We start from the raw sequence: 15047 nt of genomic DNA, 5'->3' as shown, positions 1-15047 counted from the left end.
ACCTGACAAATACCTTCTGAACTGTAGGAAATGATGGTTTATATTTTGTATGATGAACATGTGTTACAATAGGAATAAGCAATTCCTACAGTATTTACTGTTTATGTGGATCTTTATGTCCATTGGCTGCTTACTTTAGGGACACCTTGGAGTTCCTTAAAAATGTTTTGCTGAAAAACTCATCTTTTAGAAAATCTAGTGTTTCTCCACATCACAGTTAAATTGTTCCATTTCACCATTAACAACATTATCATGGTGGCCTACAGGATCACCAGTATTTGTATCATGGTTCAGGAAAGCAGATGATCAGCTAGAGCAGCGGTCCCCAACCACCGGGCCACGGACTGGTACCGGGCCGCACAGAAAAAAGTATGTATATATGTATGTATGTATATATATATATATATATATATATATATATATATATATATATATATATATAATTTATCGATGATCATATAATTTAACAATGATCAGAGTCTGAGTAATGTTTTATTTTGAAAAATATAAAAAATTGCGGTATTCTCTCCCAATTACATCAGTCGGTGAATCTGTGCCTCTTGACACAGGTTAATTCAGTTCAAGACTCATTTATAACATCCCATCTTTGTGAAGTCGAATTTTCTGCGGTTACGACCAAAACAAAGCTACAGAGCAGACTGGACATCAGGAGCACACTTCTTCTCTCATTTTCTCCGATTAAGCCTAGATGTTGTTTTATTTTTATGCTGTTTGTATTTGATTTAATGCCAGTCGTATCATTTTATCCCCCCCAACCCCCCGGCCTGTCCGTGAAAATATTGTCTGACATATAGCGGTCCGTGGTGCAAAAAAGGTTGGGGACCGCTGGGCTAGAGAAGGACTCTCAGGTTTTTCCTTTTCAGTCCTTTACTGGATTTCTGAGCCGTTTCCTGAAAACAGCTACTACAGTGCCTTTTAGTTATTATCCCAAATAAATAATGTAAACATTCATTTGGTTAGAATTTACTACCCAACAATTTCAATAAAAATTTTCATCATTAAAAAAATAAGGCTAGATTGATGTGTTAGTCTTCTCCCATCTATATAATCTATATACAGAAAGGCTTAAATAATGATCCCTCTCCTACTAGTTTGGCCCAACATGATGCACCTGCAGAGGAGCATCGGTATCACTAACATCTGGTGGGAACAGTTATCAAATAAACCATATTATTCAGCAGTCAGAGAAAAGCAGCACGGAAAGGTATCATGTATGTGATCTACCTTGATCTGCTGGAAGAACACATTTAAAGTGCATTAAGCAGAATACGTCTGCATTTAATTTGACCAATGATCAATGCAGAGAAGGATTGGGATTGGCTGCAAACTGTAATATGAACTTGTGTATAACAGTTAAAATGTTCTGAAGCTGGGTGTTGTCTTTGTCCCCATTTGCTGCAGTCTCACCATTCCTGCCAGATTCTGTTATGGCAGCGAGCATCAGAATCAAGCTTTTGGCCCAGAAACAAAAGCTTTGAACCTTTTGCAAAAAAATAAAGGGAACACTCAAATAACGCATCCCAGATCCGAATGAACGAAATATTCTTATTGAATACTTTGCTCTGTACAAAGTTGAATGTGCTGACAACAAAATCACACAACAATCATCAATAGAAATCAAATGTATTAACCAATGGATGCCTGGATTTCGGTCAGATGCAAAATTAAATTGGAAACACTCTAAAGACCGATTCTACTTTATTGTAATGTCCTTAGAGCAGGGATAAATGAGGGTCAGTATTGTGTGTGGCCTCCACATTCTTCTATGTATACAAAATCTGGGCATGCACCGGATGATTCCAGGTCTTAGATCTCCTCCTAGACCTGAAAAAAAAGCATCTGCCAACTACTAGACAGTCTGTGGTAGAACATGAGGTTGGTGGATGGATCAAGACATGTTGTCCCAGATGTACTCAATCGTATTCAGGTCTGGGGGACGGGCGGTCCAGTCCGTAGCTGCAATTACTTCATCTTGCAGCAACAGCTGACACACTCCAGTCACATGAGGTCTAGTATTTTCCTGCATCAGGAGGAACCCAAGGCCAACCACACCAGTGTATGGTTTCACAAGGGGTCTGTGGATCTCATCTCTGTACCTATTGGATGTCATGCTATCTCTGGTGAGCACATGGAGGGCTGTGTGGCCCTCTAAAGAAATGCCACCTCACACCATTACTGAACCAAACTGGTCACGTTGAAGGATGTTGCAGGCAGCAGATAGCTCTCCACGGTGTCGCCAGCGTCACATTTACTCAGTATGAAACTATTATCTGTGAAGAGCACAGGGCACCAGTGGCAACTTTGCCAATCATGGTGTTCTGCAGCAAATGCCAAGTCTCCTGCACAGTAATGGCTGTGAGCACAATCCTCATCTGTGGATGTCAGGCCCTCATACATCCTCATGGAGTCCGTTTCTAACAGTTTGTGCAGAAACATTTGTGGCCTGCTGGACATTTTGCAGGGCTCTGGCAGTGCTCCTCCTTGCACATAGGTGGAGGTAGAGGTCATGCTGCTAGGATGTTGCCCTCCTACTGCCTCCTCCATATCTGCTGGTGTACTGGCCAGTCTCCTGGTAGCGCCTCCACCCTCTGGACACTAAACTGACAATGATGTACCATCCCAGAGGAGCAGCACTACTACTTGTGGGTTGTAGAGTCAGTCTCATACTACCACAAGTGTCAAAGCACCATCAACATTCAAAAGTGACGAAAAAAAGTCAGCCAGGAAGCATAGGTACTGACTGGTGGTCTGTGGTCCCCATCTGCAGAACCCCTCCTTTATTTAGTGTGCTTTGCCAATCGCCAATAATTTCCACCTGTTGTCTATTCCATTTTCACGACAGCCTGTGAAATTGATTACTTTTTAAATGGACAGTTTGATTTCCCATAAGTTTGATTTAAATTAAGTTATATTGTCCTGTTTACATGTTCCCTTTATACTTTTGCTTGAGCAGTGTATATACATAATCAATATTGAAATCTGCTGAATGTTATTTGGTTTGATTCTTGGAATTTCAATGGAAGGAGGCCTAAATAAAACATTGTATTTTGTGAAAACCTGCAGTGGAAATCCACACCTTATTACCAGCTGTGTTTTTTTTTTTGTTTTGTTTTTTTATTGAGAGTGAGAAAGCCTCAGAACGTCTTTAATACAAAACGTAAATGTAAAAATAAAATTTATTATAGTACATTAAGCAGAGATAGATCACAGATTTAAGATAAAGGAGAAAAAAAAACAGCTCTTATTGAAAATGCAAGAATGCAGATGGATATGTATATATATTTATTTATATTAGGACCTTTTATTTCTAATTCAAATAATGAGATGCAGCAGAAGTCTCAAACTTTACAGTATAAAGAAAATAACTGATGCTAGGTAACAAAATACAGTTTATTAAAGTTTAACCCTTTGCATTGTTATAAAGGATAATTCAGGCACATTATAAACACAAAGAGCTTTAAAAACAAAATATTACAAACTCGGCTTGTTTATGCTATGTCTGAATTGACTGAACAAAAACAGCCTGAACCTCTGATCAATCCCTTGAATAAAATTACAGCAAAATAATATAAAAGTTACCTCACAAAGAAACAGAAGTATGAGAAGATTCTGACAGCACTTTTCCTTCTGTGTTTCTGTCTTTAGTATGTTTTTCCACGGGAATGTCCAGTTCTTCCCTTCTTGCCTTCCTGAATATCTCTGGGTTAGAGCTGACCGTGCGTCTTAGTGTGCGTTTGGAGTGCGTGGGGTTTAAAGGTCATTCCTCCCCCGAGTAGTCTGACAGTCCATATTTGTGCTTCAACACGTCAACCGTTGCAGAAAGGGCACTGAAAACAGAATTAGGGTCATTTCTGGTTTAACACACCGAGTCTATTTCAGAAGGAACATTGGAGGTTTGGGGTAGAAGGGGGACGGGGCTGGAGCTCAGTCAGGGAGGCAAAAACAAACGCAATGTGACGAGCTGACTCTGTGGTATTTAATCCCAGCTGGCAGGCTTTTTTTTGGAAGCCTGTCGAAAATTGAGGCTGGGTTCATATGACAAAATTAATGCAAAACTGCCGATTATAATATTTCTTTTTAACGTTTATTGAGATAATCAGAATCAGAGCCTGTTTATTTTAAGGAGCATATAATAGTGATCCACAGCAGGTGGATGCTTATAAAAAAGTAGAATAAGTTCCACTGCAAAGTCTTATTATTGTATAAAAATAAACACTTTTAAAAAAAAAAGTTTTTTTTTGCTTAAAACATTTGTTTTACAATTCTGAAGCTTTGCTCATGCCCTCAGAAGTAAATTTTCTAAACATTCAAAATAGTCATTACCTAGAATAACACAATTCCTGGTTATTCTATAATTAGCAGCCCTGTGGACATTTATAACCATCCCAGTACAGTCAAATATAGCAGTAGTAAGTTCTCGCACGAATGAAACTGAAAATATCAACCTTTAATTTGAAGAATTTACTAAAAAAAACAATAAAAAATACATCATATCCAGTGGCAGAATTATTAGAATCCCTAAACTTTTGGCAGCAGGAAAGCAGCTAACCTTCCCCTAAAACATTTCCTAAAGTTCCAGTATATAGAGGCTCTTTATTCCAGAGGTTCCAAAACATTTCAGCATTTCACCCACAAAATGGTACTAAAGTTCATGACCCAAACTATTGGCTTAGTATACAAACATTTCTTCTAGGGATGCACGATACAATCGGCCCCCTATCGGTATCGGCCTGTATCGGCCTTAAAACTGAATATCGGACATCGGCCACCCCACCGATATTTACCCGATATTTGATCAGCTTCTGAGTTTCTAAAGTCTAAAAAAAAAAATTAAAAATATTACTTCTTCTTCTTCCTCAAAAACTTCTTTTTTACAGACTTAAAAATTTCTAAAGACAAAATATTGATACATTAAAATATCACAATATGTTCATATGCTGATATATTGCCATTTAAAAACACCATATCAATCTCTTTTACTAATGAAATGTTGCTATATGTCATCGTTTTGCTACGAAATCCCCCGAAAATTCACGAAATTTTGCCATATTTTTATATGTTGATATATTGATGCGGTATTGATCTATTTTACTAACAAAATCTCACAAGAATTTGCAAAATCTCACGAGAGTTTGTAACAGAACGATGAAATTTCACGAGATTTTGAAAGTAAAATAGATCGATACAGCGTTTTTTAAAATCTATTTTATATCAGCATATGAAAATATATTTGAGTATATTATTTTTATATATTTGAGTATATTATTAAGTGTCAGAAATGGATAACAAAACTGCTATTTTCAATGACTACTTATTTTTGTCCAGCTTTAACATCGGTATCGGTATCGGTTATTGGCTACATGAGTTTTAAAATATCGGCATATCTGATATCGGCCAAAATCCCAATATCGTGCATCCCTAATTTCTTCAAAATCAGTTTAACTTAGGTTTGATCATCAATAAGTATAGTTTCCAGTTTTGTTTATTTTTAAGTGAAGCTGTTTTTTTTTCTTTAAGCATGTTAAATGTAATAGTTATTGTTTAGTTGAATTTCTAAAGTGGATCTCAGGACCCCAGACTGCCTGATCAAGTGCTTTATTCAGTTTAAATCAGGCATCTGCAACCTGTGCCTCTTTAGACACTGGGCAATAACAATTCGCTTATATAGTTAACATAACAAATGCTGGGTTTAGCACTTTTTGCATTGAATTATTGTATTGAATTTCCAAAATAAATTGAATTTAAGCATAACAGAAATATATATTTTAGATATTTTTAAGGGGGGGACATTTTTTTCACAAATTTCAGCTACCTACTGAAAATATATTTATTGAATTCAGACAGTGGTAATTTAACAAAGGACTAATCTCTTGTGGAAGATATTTTTTAAATATAATGGATTTTTTACTTCTTTTTGAAAAGGCCATTGATGTTTGCGGCTCATAACAAGTTTTATAAGCTGGACTGAGGTCAAAAACGGCTCTTCGGACTGTAAATGTTGCAGACGTCTAGTAGAGGTTGTCTCTTCAAGCCCACCACAGATATTCTAGGTTACGCTTAGGGGCTGTGATGGGGATTAGAGGAGGTTAACATTCATGGAGAGAGCTGCCTTCTTGGTAAAAGGAGGCTAAAGTGGGTAGGCTAATAAATCTGATAACACATCTGTCCGTCTGCAACATTTAAGAAGGATTACAAGAAAAGTCACGCCTTTAGATGCATCCCTGTATGAAAATCCCACCAAACATCAGCACCTGATTGAAACTTACCAGCCCGGTCTGATGACCCGGTATTTACCAAGCACTGACAGGTCGACCACTGTTGACCCCTGCCGGCTCTGGTCTCTTATTGGTCCTCCGTCCACCACCACAGCTAGCTTAGACCAGAGCTCCTCAAACTCCTTTATCAGGGAAACACACACATTCTGCTTAGCAAACATTACACTGTGTTTAGATCCCCACTTTGGTTCTGAGACTTACCTGTACCACCAGTGTGCTTGTCTGGGAGCTGATGTTGGCGCTGGTCAGAGCCAAAGGTTCCTCACACATCTGGCAAAGGCTCCTCATAAAGGGATGATCAGGGATACGAACGCCTACGAGCTACAGGAAAAAATAAAAACAGCTGACTGCCTATAAAGAGACAGGACTTTTGATTTGGTTGAAATTGTCCAATTAAAGAAGGAAACGTACTGATGTGAAAGGATTGAGGTTTCTGTTCAGCTCTTCAGACCTTTCCAACACCAGAGTGACGGGGCCAGGCAGCAGATCCCTCAGAAGCTCCTCTTTCACCTTCACCTTACAGTACCTGCTCAGGAAACGAGACATTCAGGATTCTCTACAAATTTAAAGACTGAACTGATCACAGAGTGACTTCATCTGTAAAAAAGCAGAACACAAAGCAACAAAGTCTAATGAAAGCACACTCACTGATAGATCTCCTGAATTTCTCCCACACAAATCGCCAGCGGCTTCTGTCCGTTCCTTTCTTTGATTTCATAGATTTTTTTGACAGCCTCAGAGTTTTGGGCCAAGCATGCCAGGCCGTAAATGGTGTCTGTGGGCACGGCGACAACGTGACCATCCTTTAAAGCCTTCACTGTGCAGCTCAGGATTTCCGAATTATCTGAGGATTGAGGGAAAAAATATTGAAAACACGCAAAATTAATAGGATGTATAGTTCTGGTGAAAAGGTTGCAAATGTGGGGCTTTTGCAGGTGAATTTTTTATGTTCTTTCTGTATGATCGAATGACCATAAAAAAACAACAACAGATGAATACACCCCAACAATGTTTTATAGAATGTAATAAGAAATTACTCAATATATTGACATACTCTGATCGGATATCAGCTCCAGTAGATGGATCAGATAGCGGATGAAATATCCCGAGCCTTTCTGATCCAGTCATTTTAATTCTTTTATATCATAATATCATACACAGCAATACAGTAACAGTGATCTGTTGAATTCAATTTCATGATTGCAATGCTGATCACTTCACGCAGTGCAATCACAGCAGTGACTGTTTTTGTCTATTTTCATTTCTTACCTTTTTTGTACAAAAAACTTTATGTCAAGACTGGTGCCTTTACTAACATCAAAAGGTATACGGGTATTTCATTCAACAGTAGTATCGCATTGTGTCAGATATCGGCCAAAACGCTTAGACCATGTATCGGTATCAGACTGGATCGGTGCATCTCGAATTAAAACTTCAATTATTTAGGTTTCCTTATCACCAAGAAAGTAACATTTTTAAATGATAGATATTTCTAAGTAAGAGCTGAGCTCTACTCTGCTTTTTGTTTGAGATGCAACTGTGAAGCCGTCTACAAGAAAAGACAGAGGAGACTGGAAGCTCAGGTTTTTGCAGCAAAATGGTGCTTATCTACCACAGGTCTGCTGTGGAGACACATCTAACTGGCTGATAAAGAAGGCTCTGTTCTGGAAGAGCGTATGGAGAATTCTTCATAAAATGAAGGTCATTATGGACATTACTGAGGACATCCCATCAGAGATGGGGGATCTGAAGTCAGCAAGTATTCTTTAAGTTTTGTATTTGATCTGCCCAGCCACTGAACCAGGGTAGTTCAATATGCAAAGGTTAATTCACTGTGCAGATTAGGCTCACCTGCTTTCAGGGGCTGGGTGGAATAAATACATGACATAAACCCCAATTACACTACCTTTTTGAAACAGTGCAGAGATCGACCCGAGCACAGTAACCGAGATAAATGTTGAGTGTAAATGCCACGCAAAACCGAACTGGACTGCGCCTGACGCAACCGAACCGTGCTAAACTGGTACTAGTTAATCAGTAGTGCTCTGCGCAGTTCAGTTCTGGCTCGGTTCTTAAATAACAAAGAGTGCACAAGCAGACCGCGTCATCTCCTTGCAGTCAGCCTCTGTAATGATGTAATTTCAGACATTCATAAAAATACTAGCTTCCCGACCGTGCCACATGATTTCCAGTGATGATTCTGCTTAGCAGTGTGATGAACCTCAACGTCTGTCATTGTTTCCTGCATCTGTAAGTCCTGATTAGACTATTGTTTGTCGTATCCACTTCCCAAAAGCCAAATCTGTCAAGAAAATTCAGCAAAGGCTGTCTTCTTCGCCTGACTCTCGGCGAACAACGAAATATCACAATTATAACCAAACTTCCTGAATGTTACGGGTGCCGCCATGTTGATTTGCTTGTTTACCTCTAGAGAGCAGTAGTACTGAAGATCATCACTAGGAGACGAGGAACCGTGCTAGCGTGGTGTGTAAAGTATCATAAGGAGCCAAGCTTGTCACGGATCGTTTTTAAGAGGGTAGTGTAAATGGGGCTATAGAGATGACGCAATAACTCCAGATCCCCCATCTCTTCCTCTGACTGTTGAGAAACAATAGTCTTCAGTCAGATGCTTCTCCAAAATTGCTGTAAGAAACTGCTACAGGAGATCCTTCATGCCTACAGCCATTAACATCTACAACTCAATGTAGAAACCCCTGTAATGTGATTAACAACAGCATTTCGTATCCTTTTAAGATGAAATGTTTCTTGGAATTTGTGTGTTCCATTGAAGTGTTTTATCAGAAGTACCTTTTGAAAATAACCCCCTTTAAGCAGGTACTGAATGTACTTGTTATTAAGCCGACAAAGGCCTTGATAATAACAGAGGTCAGGGGGCCTCCTGGTTTGACATGATCAACCAAAGCATGCAGAATACCATCTCTACACAAGATGTCGAAGCAAATGAAGAAAGGTCAAAGCAGCAACAATCTACAGTTGGGGCCACTACTTGTTTAAACATAGAGCAAAACTATCCAACCGCATGTTGGAAAATGTTTAAACCAAATAATGAATGTGAATCTTAGCAGCAAGATTCAAATGGTAAGCACCAAATCTGGAGTCAGGACAACATAAAAGCAAGGATCCATCCTATTTGTACTGATGGTAGTGAGCAGAGCTGCACCGATCCAATACCTGGAACGGATATCAGCTCTTATGTTGACTAATTAGCTGGATCAGATATCCAACCAAGTGCATATTATGTGGAGCAGTTTTTTTTTTTTTTTTTTAACGAGAAGTGCACATAAGTCTAAACACTAGGGATGCACAGAACTGAGACTGATATCGAAAATCAGCCAAAAAGTGAGTATCTGCAAAAAAACACTGCATCCATCTGCTTTTATTTAAAGTTTATGTATCTTGTATCTCTTTGGCAATTAGAGATGGGTTTGTTGTTCTCATACCTGTTCACTATTGTTCTCTTTTGGAGAAATATCAATTGTTCAAACATTTTCTATCATTCCACACTATAAATAAGTAATACAACTGTATGATATTGCACCAAAGCTGCAATATCGGTTTGAAAATGAAAAAGTATGGAGACATCGGGTGTCTACAGAAACACTAATGATCTACACTACAGTTCATCTCTTGGTATAATTTCTATGCATGATTGAAAACACTGGTCATTATAAGAGAAATGAGTGTTTAACTTCTAAAGAGCTACAGTGTGTTTTAGGAAGCGCACCCACAGCTACCTGTGTCCATACACCGACCAGGACTGATTCTGGTTTACATGCTGTGACCGGTACCTGTCTGGGTCTCCTGATGAACCGAAGCCCCGTTGGAGTTTGGCGGCGACAAACGGAAAAGTCTGGTCTTTGGTTCTTTACACATGTCGGTTCCGAGAAGACGAGCTGAACTATGAGATCCTCTGAATTTGATCAACCCAGCGACAAACCCAAACAAACTCATAAAATCAAACTCAGCTGAAACACGGGAGTGATTTCCCCCCTATCAGAAGCATGTTGTTGCCTGACGCATTGAGAGAACACTTCCGGGTTGCGCCGATAACTGATGACGCTTTAAAGGTATAAGTGCCGATTTAGGCCAAAAACAACGAAATACGAACGATGGTTAGTAAAACTACCTCTCTGATTTCTTTCTTTTTTTTTTTTTTATCTTACAGGAAATACAATTTAAATAAACTATGTAAACATATATATTTAATTCTCTGGATATATGTGATAATTTTCCCTGGAAATAAGTAAACAGCTTGATGTATCTGATTTTAAAATATGATATATATGATATACATATAAATATGATATGATAAATATGATATATAAAATATTACGAAGCAAACAATTAAATAAGGATAACTTAAATTGGAAAATTTATTTTTAGTTAATAAAAACAAGTAATTATTTAGCTTTTTTAAAAACATATACTGAATTATTTGCAGTTGATAGAAACCACAAAATAATGTCAGATGCATAATTAGATTGTAGACCAATCACATCAAACAGTAGCAGTGTAAGCTCCACCCACTGATCGACCCAAGATCTCTTTAAAGGGCCAAAGCATCGTGATTCATTATCGGATCCAAAATTACTTAAATATGACTACACTTAAATGAATACATATTAATGATTGAAGCAGTAATATTTAAACATTGAACATATATACAACTGATGAAAAAAATGAACAAAGAATTATCATTATCAAAAATATCCTTAGCAGCAATTAGGAAAATGTGAAACACCTTGAACAGCTTTGATATATACCAAGGGACTAGCTTTAAAACACTGAAAACAAGGAGGTATCTCAGTAAACATGGCCTCAGAAACAGGTAAAAAACATTCTTTTCCTCCCACTAAAAATTAAAACACACATTTATTAGCTTAAATAATTCTTCATTTTATGTGTTTTCTCTTTAACAGAAGGATTAGAGGTCAAAGCAACGGCCACTGCTGAGGCCCTGGTGTTGTTGCAACAGGTTGGCTTCTACATTAACTGATTATTTACAAATCTGTCCAAACAAATGTGTCTGGACTATAGGTGCAGTTGAATTATTTACTGGTGAATACAAGTTAGGTGATTTGGTTTTAAAAAATTGCACTTTTTTTTCTTTTTGTTGGTTTATTTCTGTTAATCTTAAAAAAAAAAAAAAAAAAAAAAAAAAAAATTCTGAGAATTTTGACTTTAATACTATACTTTAATACTATAATAGCTGCTTGGTCAAACTGTTTTGCTTCTCTCTTTGCCTGCACCTAATAATGCTTAAGAAGAGGGAAAATCATGGTGCTTGAATAGATGGAACAATCAGATACATATTAACATAGTTGCAATATTTAACAGCACTACATGCCCCTATAGAAAGATGATACAGAAAGGTATTCATATGTAAAAGCTTATCCTTGTGCTGTACACTCTATACACTGGTTGTCTCATTTACATGAGTTTCAGCTTTACTGCAGTATTAAGGAAACCTAGGTTCCTATAATGGCAGCCTGTAGCACATCTGCTGTCTTGCATTCCTTCCTGCAGAAATTTGAACAGGGAGATAACTAAAATATTCAGAAAACAGACCCTTGAGAACTGGAGTTTGTGCGCAGTCCTCTGTGGGGATCAGAGTTTGGTAGCCAGCAACGTGACGTCATAGTTGTTAGTTTTTTTGTTTTGTTTTTTGTACTTTTGGCAGTGTCCAGAGGCGTAGCCAGACATTTTTCATAACGGTGGCCAGGCAATAACCAATGTAAACTGAGGGCTGGCCGAAAGTAGATAGGCACCAAAACCTAACGGTCATTCTACACTGTTCCAACAGGAAAATTCATAAGCAAAACATCCATATTTTCTAAATAAAGACAAATTATACTTATCCACAGCCTTTGCTAACAAATAGACAGATATATTCAAACATCCGTGCTTTCAAAATAAAAGTTATAGTGGAAAAATTCTTTCAGGTTTGAGTTTCGGGTGAACATCTTTTCCATTGTCATTACTTACCTACTTTTATCAGTACCGTAATTATTCTGCATAAAATAGATATTTACAAGTACTAATATCTACATAAATTTATTTTTTTTATAAGTTTTTATTAAAATAGTTATTTATCTAGGATTTTACTGAAGACTCCTAGATGACTGGCAGAGACATCATTTTCTCTTTACCCCATAAAACACAAAATCAATTTCTGCTTGAACTCTGTACTTATCATTTTTAATGTTAGTATATTGATGTGCATAATTAACTAGTGTTAAGTAATTGTTAACATATGAAAAATTAAAATGCTTTGAATTTTCAACTTGAGAGTAGTACTGTTGCCACCATTTGTGACCCCACCATCCCTGGCCCCCCATCTAGCTCCGCCCCTGGCTGTGTCCCACTTTTAAAATGAAATTGGCATCTCTTACTAAGCATTTCGGTCTAAGGCAGGAAAAAAGTGTTGGTAAAAAAAAGTGTCGATTTTGGGTTTGACAATTGAGTTGACCAACATATTACATGACTCAATTCTTCACCATCTGAAAACTTTACAGTTGAGCTCAGTCGTTAAGATGCATTGTGCGCTGCTGACTGACTCTCACCCTCATATTCCGTCAACGCTCCGCTCTGCTGACGCACGTCGTGTGGAGGACTTGTCTGTAATGGTAATAAGAGCTGTTCCACATCCTTTGCTACTCTTCCGCATGTCCAGAGGCGTAGCCAGAACATAACCAATGTACACTGAGGGCTGGCCGAAAGTGGATAGGCACCAGAACCTCAGGGTCAATTTACACTGTTCCAACAGGAAAATTAACAAGCAAAAGATCCATACTTTCTAAATAAAGACTAACTATACTTCCCTACAGCCTTTGCTAACAAATAGACACATATTTAAACATCTGTAATTTCTAGATAAAAGGTATAGTGGATAAAACTTCGTTTTGAGTTCTAGGGTGTAAATCTTTTCCATTGTCATTATTTACCTACTAGTATCAATAAACATTCCGCATAAATATATTTAGTAGCTCTAATATCTACATTGATTATTTGATAAGTTTTTATTAAAATTATTTCATTGAAGACTCCTAGATGACTTGCAGAGATGCATAATTTTCTCTTTACTCCAAATGACACAAAATCTAGTTCTGAGAAGAGCATGAATTCTATACTTATCTTTAATGTTATTATGCTGATGTGCATAATTAACCACAAAAAATAAAATGTTTTGAATATTCCACTTGAGAGTATTACTGCTGCCACCATCTGTATTAGAGGGGTGGCCAATGATTGGCTAAGGGTGGCCATGTCCACCCCTGGCCCCCCATCAAGCTCCGCCCCTGCGCAACTCTCCGTCCACGTCCGTCTTCTCCGTCCGTCACCTTCAAAATAAGATCTATAATTGCAATCTCACCAAACAGGTAAAAAATTGTTGAAGATCCTGTCTGTCAAATTAGAATATAGTAATGATGGATTGGTAATTATAAATTGGAGCATAATTCTTATATATTCACGCATGCTCTCCTCAAACTTCGCTTTGTGGATTCTGGGAATCACTTTTGTCCACTATAGCAGCAATACGTTTCTTGAACCTGCTTTGATTGACGATCCATTAAACTGTTCTTTCTGCAACATCTTTACCTTCTGCACTGATTTGAAGCCTTCCCCATGGTGGTGTATGTAAAACCAAGACTAAACGTTCCAAAATGGGAATCTTGCTTTAACTCTGCCCTTTGTACTCTATATAAGCTACTGGAGCCAGAATTTCATTGAAGGAGTAATCCCAAAGGATAAAGCTGATTTTAAGTCTCTTAATTTTGTTTTTTTGACTAAATTTAAAGCTGTTATCTGACATTTTCACGTTGAATGGAGTTAATGGGACTATTTTAACTGTAATTTGACTCTTCAGGACAGAGAGAAAATTGATGTCAGGCTAGCCACCCTGTCAGAGAGCATGGCTGTGTGCACAGCTGTTCTGGATGACTTGAAGGCTTTAAATAAAGTCTTAGAGGTGAGTACTTTACTATTTTTGCATTCCTGCCTTGTATGCTATCTAATCAAGTCTCTTTTTGCAGAGAAAATCTCTTCAGAATCTAAACTTGAAGCCACAGAAAGAAACAGAAGACACACTCCCCAAAAAGTTATGAAATCAAACTGAATAAAAAGCTGTCAATCCTGTTAATATGGAAGCAAACAAACTGAATATGTCTGACATGAATAAGGTTTTATTACTATATTGCTCTTGGTTCATAGGTATTTATCAATTTGTAAGAAACAAGCAAAAGCAAACAATTTCACATTATACATTCTCTGAAAAATACACATTAATAGATCACTCTTTGGGTGGACCACATTCCTTTAGAAGTTATGGTTTTCTATGTTAACTGCTCTAGGGGAGGGGGGGGGGGGGTACAAACACATGTGCATCTTCCTGCTTCTAGGTCAATGTCACCATCTTTCACTTTCAGGTAGACAAACTTGGACTTTGAAACCATGTAAACTCAGCAAGAAATTTAAATATTTTCAAGATGAATGCTGAAAAATAATTGGATGTGGGAAAAGGAGCAAGTCAAAAACACATTTTTAAATGAGGAAGTTTTGAAATTCTTAAAACAGAATTTAAATTAGTTGTGGGCACAGTTCCTTAAGTCTTTCAAGTCCAGATTCAAGGTTAGTTTTTTTCTCTTTGAGCATAAGCCTGCAGATAACTGTTTAAAAAAGGTCTTAAGTCAGTTTTTAAACTCTAAATGCCACCTTAAATTCCATAGCTTA

At 37.6% G+C, this 15047-nt stretch overlaps 1 protein-coding gene across 1 annotated transcript; it reads right to left on the bottom strand.

The window, feature by feature from the left end:
• Window positions 1-3113: 3113 nt before the first annotated feature.
• On the bottom strand, window positions 3114-10880 carry yrdc (yrdC N(6)-threonylcarbamoyltransferase domain containing). Its single transcript, XM_038307141.1, has 7 exons — window positions 10845-10880; window positions 10106-10307; window positions 6945-7140; window positions 6708-6822; window positions 6498-6617; window positions 6288-6418; window positions 3114-3848 (listed from the first exon to the last, which is right to left on the bottom strand). Exons 1-7 carry the CDS (start codon window positions 10878-10880, stop codon window positions 3779-3781), a joined length of 870 nt encoding a protein of 289 aa, XP_038163069.1. The 3' UTR covers window positions 3114-3778.
• Window positions 10881-15047: the final 4167 nt, after the last annotated feature.

This window comes from Cyprinodon tularosa, unplaced genomic scaffold (genome assembly GCF_016077235.1).
Source record: "Cyprinodon tularosa strain WSP-4 unplaced genomic scaffold, ASM1607723v1 ctg60, whole genome shotgun sequence".
Classification (NCBI taxonomy): Eukaryota; Metazoa; Chordata; class Actinopteri; order Cyprinodontiformes; family Cyprinodontidae; genus Cyprinodon; species Cyprinodon tularosa.
The sequence above is the reverse complement of the archived record's forward strand: the minus strand, read 5'-3'. Positions and strand labels throughout refer to the sequence as shown.

Coding starts and splice junctions, on each gene's coding strand:
- yrdc (XM_038307141.1), bottom strand. CDS start 10,880: ATGCTTTGGCCCTTTAAAGAGATCTTGGGTCGATCA. Junction 10,308..10,844: donor AAGAGATCTTGGGTCGATCA/GTGGGTGGAGCT, acceptor TGCTTCTGATAG/GGGGGAAATCACTCCCGTGT. Junction 7,141..10,105: donor TCATCAGGAGACCCAGACAG/GTACCGGTCACA, acceptor CTCAATCCTCAG/ATAATTCGGAAATCCTGAGC.